Source organism: Falco peregrinus, chromosome 1, assembly GCF_023634155.1.
Source record: "Falco peregrinus isolate bFalPer1 chromosome 1, bFalPer1.pri, whole genome shotgun sequence".
NCBI classification, from domain to species: Eukaryota; Metazoa; Chordata; class Aves; order Falconiformes; family Falconidae; genus Falco; species Falco peregrinus.
The window spans coordinates 99,299,633-99,314,807 of record NC_073721.1 but is presented as its reverse complement, the minus strand read 5'-3'; the positions used below and the strand labels follow the sequence as shown (position 1 = coordinate 99,314,807).

At 38.4% G+C, this 15,175-nt stretch overlaps 1 protein-coding gene and 1 long non-coding RNA gene across 7 annotated transcripts in view; one reads left to right on the top strand and one right to left on the bottom strand.

Moving 5' to 3' along the window:
- The window catches only part of LOC114013390 (uncharacterized), a 31,435-nt gene that overhangs the window by 157 nt on the left and 16,103 nt on the right, over positions 1 to 15,175 (top strand). The gene's annotated exons all lie outside the window — the stretch shown is intronic.
- The window catches only part of HIF1A (hypoxia inducible factor 1 subunit alpha), a 35,377-nt gene continuing 22,055 nt past the window's right edge, over positions 1,854 to 15,175 (bottom strand). For 4 of the 5 annotated variants that reach the window (XM_055802423.1, XM_055802448.1, XM_027793089.2 and 1 more), the window contains exons 7-15: positions 14,728 to 14,834; positions 14,397 to 14,544; positions 13,303 to 13,523; positions 12,837 to 13,117; positions 12,184 to 12,306; positions 11,568 to 11,962; positions 10,590 to 10,698; positions 7,712 to 7,838; positions 2,589 to 7,547 (exon numbers count right to left, since the gene is read on the bottom strand). In XM_055802423.1, the coding sequence (XP_055658398.1) occupies positions 7,396 to 7,547; positions 7,712 to 7,838; positions 10,590 to 10,698; positions 11,568 to 11,962; positions 12,184 to 12,306; positions 12,837 to 13,117; positions 13,303 to 13,523; positions 14,397 to 14,544; positions 14,728 to 14,834 (1,663 nt within the window). In that variant the 3' untranslated portion in view covers positions 2,589 to 7,395. Of the gene's footprint in view, positions 2,384 to 2,588; positions 7,548 to 7,711; positions 7,839 to 10,589; positions 10,699 to 11,567; positions 11,963 to 12,183; positions 12,307 to 12,836; positions 13,118 to 13,302; positions 13,524 to 14,396; positions 14,545 to 14,727; positions 14,835 to 15,175 lie in introns of those variants that run through there. The other variant, XM_055802438.1, reaches the window with a different exon arrangement.

The following is a 15,175-nucleotide window of genomic DNA, read 5'->3' as shown; positions in this document are numbered from 1 at the left end:
GGGGAGCCGCTTTCGGTGCCGCCGTACCCGGGCGGCCCCGCAGCCCTCCCGCAGCGCCCGGGAGGTTTTAGGGACAGGGGCTGGGGGCTCCAGGCGACGTCGCCCGAGGGCGGAATCGCCCCTGTAGCCGGGGCTGGGCCGGGGGGGGCCGCCTGCGGTGCCGCGGGAGCGGGGCTGGGCGGCGGCGGTGGCAGCGCCCGGGCGGGGTCTCCGGGCCGCAGAGCGGGTCCCGGCCGCTGCCGCGGGGAGCGGGGCCGGTGTTGGGAGCCCGACCCCGCGCTGGGGCAGCTTTAACGGGGGAAAGCGGCACGCAGAAGTAGCGGGCGCTGCGTGCTGCCTCCTGGGGGATGTAAACCTGCAGGAGTCTGGCACCGGGACCAGCTTAACAGTTCACGTTCCACTTTTTCCAATAAGCTTGCGCTGCAGAATGGGTTTTTTAATTCTGCCGGCTCTGGTACCGTGATGTTCTCCCATTCACCATTAGTATCTACTAACTGATCCAAAGGTTGCTCCTTAAAGCCGGGTGCTTATAGGTGTCAGCTCCTACAATGAGAGTAGCTTCCACAATGCTTCAGGCGTGAAAGCATCTTCCCATATTTATTCTATTTCCCAAAAGGCTGCTGGAATCCAACCTTTAGCAGCCGTTATAGATGAGTGGGAAATGAATGAGAATCAGCTACCCAGCTACTGAAGCACTGCTGATGGCCACTGTCATTGATGATGAGAACAGAAGCATTAGCAGAGCTGTAACGTACGCACTGGACAGGTTTTAGCAGTTGCAGGGGGGAGCGGCACCTGCTGGGCTTTGGTTTGGCATCCCCCTAGAAGGTGACATTTTCATCTATCATTTTGATTCCCATTTCAAGACACCAGGCAGTGACCCCATTCATCCAGTACGGGACCCTGCCTGCAACAGATTGTACTGGTTTTGAAACAGAATGTCAGCGCTGTTGTGAAAGCAGTTAGAATGTACACACACCTCCACCCTCCTGCACCCCACTGGCCTTACAGATTCAAAGTACGAGCAAGTTAATAATTGATACATGGAGTGAGTTCGTCCTTACTTACGGGTCAAGCCAAGCCCTAGTTAGTTACTGGAGTTATCCCTGAATTTAAAAGGAGCAGAGGATCTTGGCTCTGGAGTGATGCCAAATTTGTAAAGCTCAAGTGTGTTTTCTGATCGTTGTATTTTAAGTGCGCAGTGAGCGTTGTGATATGCCAGAGATGCTGTCTGTGGAGGTGGAAATGTCTTCCCCCCCCCCCCAAGGCAGATGGAGCTGCGTGCCATGACACTTCCATGGTGTAAGGTGTACTAAGGATGAGCTGTTGTGCCCATATGTTAACATGTGCCAAGTTTTTCCTTGCAGAAAGTTTGGCTACAGTTTAAAGACTGAAAATGCAGAGGAACAGAAAAAAGCAACAGGGTCTCTTGGTAGAATTCCCCGTCTGTGGTATATACAACAAAATATGGTGTCAACTTTTAGGGTAATTAGTACTCTGCTTTTCTCGATGAATTCTGTGTTTTCACCTACTGCTCCTTCAAATTTTTCATTAGTACATTCAAATTCTTAATAGACTGCCTACCAAACTAAAAAAAAAATTGAAATTAGATTATCTAAGGAAGAGTGTGCTGATTACTGTATCTTCTTCATATTCTTACTTAACTTTAGAACAAAAGGATAAAGTCCTGTTTGCCCTATTAATTCCAAGCTTATAAGTTGCAAGTTAAAAAGCCATTTATCCTGCATAGATATAAATAACGCGGGGTTCTCTAGTTGCACATGGCACAAGACAACTCCTTTTTAAAAAAAAAACCCTTAAATGTTTGTATTGGATCACATTTTCAAATTGAGAACATGAAAATAAATAATTTTTAATGGATTTTCATGAGAATAAATAGTGGATATATTTTATTACATAGTGTATTAAAACTTCTGTACGTACAAACCTATTACTAATACTAATTAACAGGATCACACTCTTGTGACAGCACTTGCATACACCTTCTGCTTTCAGACTTCCCAACCAAGCAAAAATGCTGCAAAAGATTTGTAATCAGTCCAGTATTGATTTAACAAGACAGCAAGAGTCACACGTTCTTGTCAAGTTATTTGCAGAAATCACGTGGAGACATCACTTGGATTCAAACTAGTCTGTTTTGTTACTTATTTTGATGTGATTACTCAAAGGAGTTTCATAAACATTCTCTGTCCCTCTGGCTCCATATCTGTTGCTCTCTTCTCTCTTTAGCTTCCCCCAGGAAAACCTACATCATGACTGCTGTCCAACTTGTTAAATTGTATGCTTTACCTCTTTTGTTCATGCATGTAGTCTGCACAGTTCAGGTGGGATAACGATTGTGTCTAAGGTGAACAGGATTCTGCTGTAAGAGCAAGACAGAATTTATAAATGGTTTTGGAAAACAGACCACATGCATGCTTAATGTCAGTGTTTCTGTTCATGGCCTTAAACATGCAAGTTTTAGTTACACTGCATAGTGGTTTAGTTCACTTTAAATAGTGGTTTTTCCATCTCCATCTTTTAGAAGAGGGATAAAAGATGAACAGAAAGATCACAGCTGTCACCAATTAGAAACAAACCCTCTCTTTTATTGAATTTGATACTGTTACACAATCAAAAAGAAATACAGTCACAAGTATGTCAAAATGTTTCAAGAGAAATATCAATTGCAATACGTTGTACTTGGTTCCAAAAAAGAATTCCATTAAAATATACCACTTCTTCATGAGAGAATACTGCTATTATTCACAAAATCTACCATACTGTATAAATCCAGTAGCAAACTCTTTTAACTTTTTGGTAACTTGCTCAAGGTAAACAGGGAAGCAGAAGGAAAATGACAGCTCATTTATAGAATTAGAATCAAAAAAATCAGTTCTCCAGAATGGAGCTTTCCAGGGAGTCAAGTGCCTAATTGCTAATGGTACTTTTAATGAAGGCTGGTTACCCAGCTCATGTGAATTCCTATGAAAATGATCTTCCTACAGAGTACTCCTGGCCCATGAAGTGTTTATTTTTGTGCCGGACCTTCACAGTTTGACTAACATGCATTAAGTGCAGTGACATTTGAGTGAGGTGTGCGTTTTGTTCGGCAGCAGCTAATCAGCAGGGAGGGGGGGCAGATGGCTGACCTCGGGCACGGCCAGCTTGGCTGACAGCTCCAACCTTCTGCAGCACTGCTCAGCAAAGGGAACAGCTCAGTCAGCACTGTAACAGGGGACAACGCTTGCCAACAGGTACAGATGCAACAGCCCACGTTTCTACCTTTAGCTACCATTGTTTAGCTGTTTAATTAAACAACTTTTTAAATAATGAAAAATTAGTAGTAAATATGTAATAGTTTAACCAGTAATCAGACATTTTTGATTTTACAGTTGTATTTCATTGGAAACAGGTCTGATCAATTCATCCAAGATAAGCTTTGACATCCTTAAATTGTCACTAGTGCTATGTGTAAGGTTTTAGTTGTTCTTTCTGGCCTTAATCCGTGATTTTTTAATTCAATAATTACCTAGGGAGAGTTTAATGTGTGTACACAGACACACAGGGAAGGAAATTTAAATAGTAAATTGTTTCCATTTCACCCAGAGGTTTCCAAAGATCAATATAGCCCAAGCCTATCTCCCCACATGGGAGGAAGGTATGTTAGAAAGCCATACTTTGGATGCCAGGCTACCTTAATTTACTCAGTACGTTACACCTCAGATCAAGTTACTGGACAAGTGACTTCTTGGGAGCAACAGCTGTAGTTAATTATAACTACTTTCAGGTAAAGGAATTAATGATGTCATCATAAGTACGAGTTAAAAATTCCTTTACCTTTTAACAAAAGGTAATCAACAACAGTCATCACTTAAAGACATCAGTTGGAATCCATATGTAGGGACAGTAATTGTGCTATGCCACAAAGAAGGCGTAAGCTTCACTACTGCTGTGGTCACAATAACCTTCCGGAACCTAACTTTGTTACATTCTCCTCAGTTCATCATTTTCACATGATGTAGCACATTTCATATGCAGAAGGAAACACTGTATCTACCTCCAGTTGTTTCTTTACTAATGGGGAAGAATAAATGCTCTAATATAGTGCCTCAACATTAAAAAAAAAAAGTAGCAAGTCAGCAAAGCAATTATTCCAGATCACCAAGAAAACATTTAGAAAGCAATGTATTCCAAAAGTTTGTCATCCTAAACAGATTTAGAATCAGGCTGTGTATTCCTAGTTACACACACAAAAAAAAAAAACAAAACCCGCCCCAAAAAACCAACCAACCAAACAGAACAAAAACAAAAACCCAAACCCAACAAAACCCACCAGGACCACAAAGCAGCTAGAAGATGTTCTAGATTTTGTGATCTTGCATCTGCATTTAGCAAAGCTCTTACAAGGCTAAAGCAATTACTGTTACTTTTCTCTGGGAGGTTTGGTGGTGGGGTTTTTTTTGTTTTGGGGTTGTTTGGTTTTGGGTTTTGTTTTTTTTTTTCTAAAGTAAACAAATACAGCTACTGCAATTCATTCCATCCCTTGTTTCAGTCACTTTTACTAGGACAGTAATCAAGTGCTATGCCTTGTTGTTACATATAATAAAACAAATGTGAGAGTTGGGAAGATTCTTACATGAAGCATAGCTCGTTTAAATCCACAGCTGCTGTCGTTAAGACCAGAGATGACTAAAGCAGCCTCATAATGTAAATCACATGGGTGACTTAAGTTTTCCTCCTCTTTTTAACATGGATTTTTCTCCATGAATATTTACTGCCCTCTTAAAGTACACTGAAGAGGAACTAACAGATCCAAACAGGCCAGGCTCCTCCAAGAGAGCAGCAGAACAGCATGAAGCAGGATGGTACGATGTTTCTCTCGGGAGATGAATAGGGATAACCCGCCAGGCCAGACCCACCTGGACCTTTCCAAGACTCTCCCCACTATCCCACTGAAGCACCATGTCAGTCCACGCAAAGCTAAGCGTAAGGGATGCCCCTCACTGCTGATGCTTTACCCAAGCCTTTAGCAACTTCACTATCAAACCTTTCAACTGCTGACAGAGGAAGGGATGCCACGGAAAGAAGGCTATCCAAGAGCCCTCACACAGCAGGTAGGCAGTAGTTCTGCTGCTTTTATCCAGAGAACTTTTTAAGCTTTGAACACTTAAAGGCTGCATTAAAAATGTTTAATATTCAGCAGCAGGTGTATATATATATTCAAAGTGTTCTCTGCACAAGGCTTCAGCGGTAGCTTAGTGTACCTACATGCTCTCTCCTCTGTGCAACTTCTACTCAAAACTTTAAGAACTATGCAGCTGTCTTCTGCTAACAGTGCCTTATCTTTTTTTTTTTTTTCAGTTGGTAGCTAATAGTCTGCATTCAATTTAATGAAATTGTGTCAGTTTGAAAAGTGCTCGTTTTGGTGCAACTAATTTTAGAGAACAGTTTAAAACTTATGTACCATTATATTAATTTCAAAAGACTCAGAAGAGTCCCAAGAAACCAAAGCTTCCAAAATAAAACCAAAATAATTCTTTTGACACTCCATATTTGATTTCTTATATTAAGTTTTTCTAAACAAGTTTGAAGAATGCACAGAATAACTTGACCATATTTACACATCACAAGGTTGTAAATAGCATTGTGTTTTATGACACACAATGAGAAGTCACCTAGTCAAAGTTACTGAGTCAACAGCACAAGAACATAGAACAAGCTTTATAATCAAGTACCAGCTTAATTTTCTAATCATGCAGTTTTGTGATAAAAATCCACCTTTAATTGATCACTCCTGTGAGTTTTATTTTCCTGCTTTCCAGTGTTACCTTGACAAAGCTTCCAGAGACAAGCCTTTAAGCTGGTCACAAAGAAGAATCTTTCCACTCTACAGTAACACAAATATGCTGTCTCCTCACTTTCAAGTTTGCTAACTGGCACGGTAACAGATTTAGAAGTTTAACATCTTTGGCGAGCAGTAGTACAACACTGTCTAGGAGACTTCGGTACTGAACAGGCTCAAATAATTAACGCAGAGATGTTACAATCAAAATAAGGAAGCAGTGATTTCCAACCAACTCTAAGTTAAAAAGGGAACACGGATGAACAATAACCACTAACAAAAATATAAATTATCTCATTTCTGTCAGATAACACACTCCCCAAGGGGGCCTGGTCCACATATAGTTTATTGATGTAAGAAAACAATACAGTTAGTGTTAGATCCAACCACAAAGAGCAAAAGAATGAGTGGATGAAGGTTTTGTACAGTACATATAGGAAAATAAGATGTTTGTGACAACTATATATTTCTAAATAAAAAGGCTTCTAAATATATTCAAGTTATTGAAATCTACATGAAAACATATGGATGTTAATAGCAACAAGGTGCATAAAACCAAAACATCAAAATATTGAGCAACTCAATGATGTACTAGATAAAACTTCGCTAACAATGCAAGATGTTTTACAATCTGCTTGAAATATCACCTATACCACACAGGGTAAGCTGAACATTTAGATTTAAGATCATACACAATATTAGCATTAACTTCAACAACTACAGGCAGGGATTTTTTTTTTTTTAAGCTGGCAAAGTTACTACTTTAAGAACATCAAACTTTCTCTAAATTGAGAATGTATCCAAATAAAATGCTGCTAGCCCTTTCCAGATAAAGCCTTTCCTTTGACTAACCACACTCATTTCAGTCAAAAGCATAAAGACAGCATTTAAGAACAATTTATATTACAACGTGACTAAAATAATGACATAATCCATGTTTAAACATGATTTCATAGGCAAACAAAAGAAGATTCTTCTTAAAAACTAGTTTTTATAAATGCAGAATATATTGCATGAGGAACTGCTGGTATTTTTTAAGAAAATATATTGTGCGATTGTGGCTACAATGCACTGCTGCAAAGCATTGTTGTTTCTTATAAAAACTATTAAAATAAAAAACTTATTTGAACATAAAGAGTGAGAGAGCACAAGTCTTCCAACTACCTATTAAGAGCAGGATGGAAGTATTGCCAGTTTTTCCTGTGTTGACATTTTACTAATGGTAAGTTTTGGTGACCAACTCCCCAGCCAAAAAATAAATATTTTTTTAAAATCAGGTGCATATTTCAAAGCTGCTATTGCAAGTGTGTTTTAAATGTAATGGACTTAAAAGTGTACCAAAGAATTATAAAAATGCACTACAGTTTGAGTTATTGTTACGTAAAGAACATATTAAAAAGACTGTCAAAATAAGTAGAAAGGGGATCAAAACTGAACTAACTGAATTAGTGCTGTAGCCAGGCTTCTAAAATCAGATATAGAAAATATAAATAGACTGCTTTAGGTGATGATTCACCAGTGTCCAAAAAAGGAACAAATATTGTGAAAGCTCAGTTAACTTGATCCAGAGCTCTGAGCAGTTCTTCACCCTGTAGCAGGTTTCTGTTGCCTTGTATGGGAGCGTTTACTTCGCAATCGTAACTCGTGAGTTGGGGTAGTCCACTTTCATCCATTGACTGCCCTAGAAGTTTACTTGCTATGTCTGAAGAGGGAGGGGAAGGAGAAAAAGTGCACTTTATTCACCATGCCTAACCTTCCCTCCAAGACTGTTCATAAAGGAGGCAAGTCTGGGTATGTTTTTGTCACTCTGTTCTCTTTCACGCAGCCCCCTCCACCCCTCTCTATGTATTAAAAGAGGATACTAACCAGTTGATAGTAGAATGATTGTCTTTTGCTCCACTCCGTTATGACCATTTGTTTTGCATCCCTTTACACGTTTCCAAGCCAGTGATGCATTTCCCCCACGGTCACCTGTCTGCTGGAATAAAGACCCCTAGAAAGAAATGAAATAATCTCCTTTAATGAATACTGCATCTTTCTAGCCCTCCACATCCCTCTTCCAAATTAGTTTCTGTCACTAATGTTAGGCACTACTACAATTTAAAGTGGACTTTGTTCAGAACTTGGGGAGAAATACATTTCCAAGTACACTGGCCAAAGAAAACTGAATCAGATTTCAAGACCTTACTTCCCTTACAGAAAATAATCCTGGTTATCATTAGTTACCATACTCAAGATTAGCATGTACAGGTACAACATACACACCCATTTAATTACCACTGCTCTTAGGTGACTAAGCATCAGGTTTTCACTGAAATCTCTCACAGTTTTCTGCACTGGAATTAATAACATAGACAGGAGATTCAGGAACCTCGGTAGGTCGATTCTATCTAAGTTTAAGATGTAAATTCTGCTGGCACTCCAGGTACTGCCACCAAGCCACCTGACCCAAGTCTTGTGGGGAATGCAGTCCTAAGCCATTCCACTGCAGGTACGGCTCCTTAGCATATCGTTTTGACAGCAGCACAGAAGATACAGAGATGGGAAAGCTTTCAAGGGCTCCGTATAATTAGGATAAGTAAGAAGAAGCTGCTACTGGAACAGATAGGGTAGAAGGAAAAAATGCCATCTTAATATCAAGTTTGCTAGCAAAAGTAGTTGAATCTGCAAAGTTTTGTCTTGTTAGTAGTACTGACTGCTGCAAAAAGAGGAAAAAGTATTTCAGAATGCTGCCATTACCCTGAACACTTAAAACAGAAAAGAACATATGTTTTCAGGTTATAAAACATCTACGCAAGTCCAAGGACAGCTGTGTAATAAAAGTTTAGTTAAACAACTGGGACCTAGAAGCTGCATTTCATAGGGAGGTTAGTCACCTACATCATTGCTGGTGTTTTGGTTTTTTTCACTGTGAATGCAATACAGCCCTTCATATTAAGAAAGGTGTAGCTTGTATCTTTTTCAATGTAATGATCTGGATCGTTATTTCATAATATTACTATAACACATCTTGCCCTTCTCTAATTCTCCTGTTTTCTTGAAGCCTGAAGTAGTATTTTACTTTGGTCCTCACTTATTTTCACTCTTTGCAAAATAAATCCCACTTCCTTACAGTGAAGTTGTGGCAAGTTTTTGCACAATCCCATGTACTGTAAGCCTGGACTTAATTCCATTTTTCTTCTGTGTGTGTGCAAGGCCTAATTCATCCTCTCAGAAATCCATTGTGGAAAAAGCAGCCAAACAATAAAAGCACTTGCTTGAAATAATGTCAGTAAGAAGCAGGTACATGGAAAATCCAGCTTCTGACTGTGAAGGAACCATCAAAATATTTGCAACGTCTTTGTCAGATACAGAAGAAAAAAGAAAAAGGTTTAACAAAGGATGAATTTTGAACCTTTAAGCATTAAAAAGCCAGTAAGCATAGAAGCCTGAAGGCTACGACAGCAGTCAATACAGACCTGCTTGCATTCTGTGTATTTAATGTCATCCCATGCCATTTTGAGCATTATCAGCAACACTGTATGACAGCTGTAACACCAAGGCATGAGAAAAAGGCAAGGGGAGGCAATAAAATGTCTCACAGAGCTATGAATTCTTACAGAGCTACCAGAAGCAAGAGAACAACATGCCTGAAGGTGCAAAGAAAGCATTTAGCAAATGAAAACAATGGCATAAGTACAATTATTTGTGTTTTTTTAAAAAAAAAATATAGCCTGCTTGCCTCTGAAAAAGTGGACGTATAAAAGCTCTCTCAGCTCTTCCAGAGAGCACTAATAAAAACAGCATATAGTGATTTCTCTCATGCTCAAACCAGAATGCTAATACAGGAATAATTCATAGCTCAGAAGAAAAGTAATCCTGCACTGTAAGACATGATGGGTGACTACACCTAGGAGGTGGACCACTAAAGAAACAAAGAATCTCAAAGGCTACTTTGCAGTAAAGCAACTAAGAATTAACTGTGCAAAACTTAAGATAAGTAGAAATTTACAATGAAGGCAAGAAGAGAGGTAACAGTAGGTAATGGCAAAGCTCAAGGTTTCAAAATACTAAGAACTGTCAGTAAGAAACAAAGACTATGGAGACAAAATACCCTTCTAGAAAGTAACAAGCTGGATAGCCCCAATTAAGTGACACAAATCTAACAATACTTAAGAATTTTCTTTTGAATGCCTAGGACAGGTGATGAGCTACTCAGTCACACACACTAATACTATAAAAGCGTGCGTGAAATTGAAGCGGTAGTAATACATTTGCTAGGTTATATGAATTCTATTCCCTTATAGTTCAGAGATAGTCTTGTTATCCGATCAGATAAAGGACACTCAGATTTGATGGAAAAATGAAAGCGTAGAAAGAAGCAATAAGAACAATCTCCAGTATCTACAAATAGGAACATTGAGTTTGAGTTCAAAAGTTAAATAAATATGGCAATTACAAACTTAAATGTGATGTCTACACTTGTACACATTCTACTGAAAAACGTGTATGTTCACGGAAGAGTATCTTCTATCTAATCAAGAAATGTGCTTGGGTATACAGGACACTTTCGAAACAGCTGACAGTAAGAGAGAACTAGAGTCAGTATCTGCATATATGTGGGAATTTCACTGTCCAACAATTATCTCTGATCCCAAGATTGCACTGCATACCAACAGCTAAACTCAGGAGTCTGCACTGATGCCTCATTTCAGAAATTGCAAGGTTAAAAGTGAATATTTTAAAATGGTAAAACAAAACTCACAATTCCAACTGCCTGAAAAAGTGAACCATCATGTTCCATTTTTCGTTTTCTCTGAGCATTATGCAAAGCTAGCATCTTTGGATTTAGTTCTTCATCCATTGCAGTAGATCTAAGAAAAATTGATTCAGGCTGTTAAGACGTTTCTACTATCCTCAACCCATTTTTCTTTTGTGGACACTTATATACAATATCACAGAACTGAATTTATGAACTATACTATTTTTCTTTCATAATGTACTCATTTCAACAATCATTGTCTATGAGCATAGCAAATGACAGCTTTTAATCTTGCTATGAAGCTCAGAATGAGTTACAACAAAAATTTTAAAGTCTTTGCAGGAAAAAAAAAAAAAGCATAAAAGTTCAGCAATTCATTTTCAACAGGAAGGAGGGACGGAAGGGTGATAAAAAGTCTATTCTGAGGATTTCTGTGTACCGATAAATCTTCTATGTACCAAAAGTCTGATGTTTGACTTTGTGGAATTTTCTATAATGATACATATGTACTACACATCCCACAGTCCAGTCCATCATGAAATAGGGCTCATTTTAAAAGCAATAAATGTAGCACACAGACTGTAGTCACCTCTTACGTCAAAGCAAAGTGGACAAGAAAAGCATCAGAAATACTGTATGGGTATAACTACTTGTAAATTGCCTGCTGCATTCTTTTTAAAAGGCTGCATGTCAGATACAAGAGCAGAACAAAATGACGAACAATGCTTGCATACAGTAGCTGCCTATTACATAAGATGTTTTTGTAAAAGCTACTGTGCAATTAATTTTAGGGAAGCTTACTAGAACCAAAAAAAAAAAACCAAACCCCACCCTTGTTTCAAGTGTCCAAATTTAAATGTATCAATTTCTACTTTGAAGTAGAATGCCAAAGACAACATACAACAGCTGTCAGTATTTAAAAGTGTATTATATCTTATTTCTTGATCAGATACTAGGGCTTAAAATTTGCTTTTAAAATACCTTTTATTTAGAGTGACTGTTAGCAAACTGGGTGCTCCTGGAGAAGATTTTTCCGTCTGATCCAGTGTTCCTTTTCCTGCTCTGATTGGAGATGCAGTTCGACTCCTGTTCCCACTGTACGGTGACGCTGGGGCACTACTCGTTTCATTGACTACGTGGGCAGGAGATGAAGGAACAATTAGTGTCTTCACATCTTCCACATGCTCCGTCACTGGTTTTATTTCATCAGCAGTACTTGATGGTGTCTGAGTCTGCTGAAATATGGTAATGGTGGCTGCATTTTGAGAGCCAGAAGAACTGCTTTCCAGTGGAGATAGCTGATCAAAGGATCGCAACTGGAAGTCATCATCCATTGGGATGTAAGGAGCCAACATCTCCAAATCTAAATCAGTTTCCTGGAAAAGACAAGAGGTAAAAAAACATCAATATGTAAGAATATTGCAGCTATGACTTCATTAAGGCTCTTCCTTTTACCAGATCCTTACAATATTTTTTTGCAATTTATTTTAATAAAAATATTATATAAAATAGGAAGGAAGTTCCTGAAGACATTCTAAGAGAAAGAGAACCATGCTGAGAATAAGTATTTGAGATACAGAATGTTAATGTACATTACCTGAGTAGAGAATGGATTTTTTGCTTCTGTATCTATTGCAAAGAGTTTCTCCACTAATTCCAGTTTGAATTCATTAGCCATATCATTATCCACATCAAAGCAGTAGTCGTTGGGACTACTGGGCTGTGAAAACATTTTGAGTGCAGTTTTAAGTTTCTGTTATTACATCATTTTGCATTGTATCTACAGGTTCTCTGAAAAATGTTCTAATATAAAAACTAATTCCAAGCTATAGTTGCACAAAATTAAAATGGGAAAGGAACACACAATTAGCAGTATACATTCAAATTTACCCCATTTGGGAAGCACACAATTAGTTGGAACCTGGAAGTAGTCTTTACAGTAATTTATTGCAACTAATTTGCTATTTAGAGGAGTTATCTCTGAACCATTCTTTCTAGAAAGACCAATCCCAAGCTCTTCTTATTTCTATCAGGTGGCATTTTATGTGTATGCAAGATTCACTTTAATGAAAAGATAATTCTCAGTATGAAAATTTATCTTTCTTTCCTCAGATCATGACACGAGCTTAAGTCACAGCATAGAAATAATTTTCAATTCTTGTCTTGGCTGCATCCTTAACCAGGTTTGCTCCACAAGACCTGACAGCACATACGTTTTTAATGACAGCATATCCAAATTACGAAACTAACCTCAGGTGAACTTTGGCTGGTACTTGCATCAGAAGGGCTGGTTGGTTGTTCTTGCACCTGAGGCATGGTAAAAGAAAGTTCGAGTGGCTCCGTGTTTGGCTCCAGCTTTGATACAACTTCTCTATTGAGTGCAGGATCAGCATTGCTACGAAGTGGCTTTGTAGTTTCAGAGGCAGGTAGTGGGGACATTGCCATATTTATATTCTGCAATTTCTCACTGGATGAGGGGAGCATTACATCGTTATACAAAGGAACTTCATCACATTGTTGTTCATCAGACTCTATAAAAATTAAAAGAAACCATCAACCTAAGTAACAATACTGTGCGTGTCTATGGACCTCATTAAATTTAAACAGCAGCTGAAATACCACTAGGCAAGTCATACCGGGAGGTTATTTTTCAAAATTTGCTGTGAAATACTAACTTTACTAATTAGCATGCTCTCCAATTTAAACGCACACCCACCATTACTGCTGAAATCTAGAGAGATAATTGTGTCTCCAGCAGCTGGAGCCAGCACAGTTAAAGCATCTGGTTCCTGTTTAAGTTTTTCAAATAGGCTGTTAGTATCATCCAGGTCATCTTTGCTGAATATTTTGGTCATTTTCATATCAGGAGACTCCACTGGTTTCAGCATACACTCAGTTTGTCCAAGGGAAAAAATCAAGTCCTTCTGAACAATTCCACTGTTAGACAGAAAGGAAGATGACTGTCAAAGAACAACTAAAAGGAATAAATTCAGGCTTGAACATTTTGTTAAGTTGAAAAAAACCAAAACAAAACAAAGAAACCCCCCAAAACCACCACAGACCCCACAAAATAGGAGCTTTCAAGATTATTTTTTTTTTTACTCATTCTTCCCTCAAATGTAATAGACAAAGTGGGCCATCAGAAAAGGTAATAAAAATAAACATGCTTTTATGAAAGCACTGAGAAATTAAGGAGAAAAAAAGACATTTCCTAAAACACTTTCTTGGTTTTAAACGAACATGCAATATGTTGGTAAGACTGATACTGGTACATTCACTAAAGTTTTGAAAAACTAGTTTAGGACTATTATACAATTGCAAAAAATCAGTCAACAAGTCTGCCTTCATTTGAAGCTTTCAATTAAAACAGGAATTCTAAGGAAGAAAAAGATAAATGGGACTAAGAAAGACATCATTACTGCTGCTCTCACTCCATGACTAAAAGTTATTAGTGAAATTAACTGCTCCAGACTGTGGACAAAATTAGGGAGTTGTCTAGAATGCACGCAAATTCTCAAATGGTTGCATTGCAACAGTACAAAAGAGACTGGCCCTACGCTCATTTGCCTGCAGAGATCTTCCTACTGACATCACTAGATCAAAAAAGTGTTTTGTTTTCAAATACAATTCCTAATCCCAGGACTGGCAGTATTCTAAGCAAAATTTCATCGGTAGGAAATAGTAACATCGTAACATATTCAACAGGGGATCACATTCTCAGCAAGTTGAAAAAAGATGCAGTGCTATCAGAACCTGACTTTGTTTTCAATAAAGATGATGACAAAGAATAGCGATGTCCACTCAACTTACCTCAACACATAGTTTACACACACTATGCACTGTGGCTGAGAATTCTTAGTGTTGTATATGACAGTTGCTTGAGTTTCAACCCAGACATAGCCACCTTGTTTAGCAAGCATTCTGTACTGTCCTGTTGTCACCTGCCCTTTTGTGAACACTGAAAGCAGAAAGGATACCAGCTTTAATTACAGGCAGAAGAACCAAAAACCATTTCAGGTGAGTATTCACTGCAGATTCATGTCTGCAATTAGAAGGCAGCCCTCGTTCTTCTGCTGCTTTTCCCTGGTGCTGTATTTCATCTCTTGTAGTTGGAGGGCTTTAAATACATCTTTTTACTTACTGTCATGATGTGTTTTGGTCAGATGATCAGAATCCAGCGCATGATAGTACTCATAGATTGAGCGACCCAGGAGTTCTTCTGGCTCATACCCCATCAACTCTGTAATTCTTTAAAACAAGTAAAAAAAAATTGCTAAGTAAAAGCAGACATGGGCTAGCACAAATGACAGAGCAGTTGGATGCTTGCATATCTAGAAAAAATCCTAACTTCCATACATATTAGCAGCAATTTTGGTTTACTGGGAGTTTTCATTTTGAAATAAATTGCCATTTTTTACGATTTTTTTGAAGAGAAATTTCAGCAGGCATAGGATTTTATTTCTCACTGAATACTTTATAAATCATGTCCTGTGCTAGACAGGATTAAGTAAATACCTGCTTTCTAGACTTTTTTTCTTTTTTTCTGAAAGGTAGACCAGCAACTTATGGACTTGTGTATCCAGCTTACA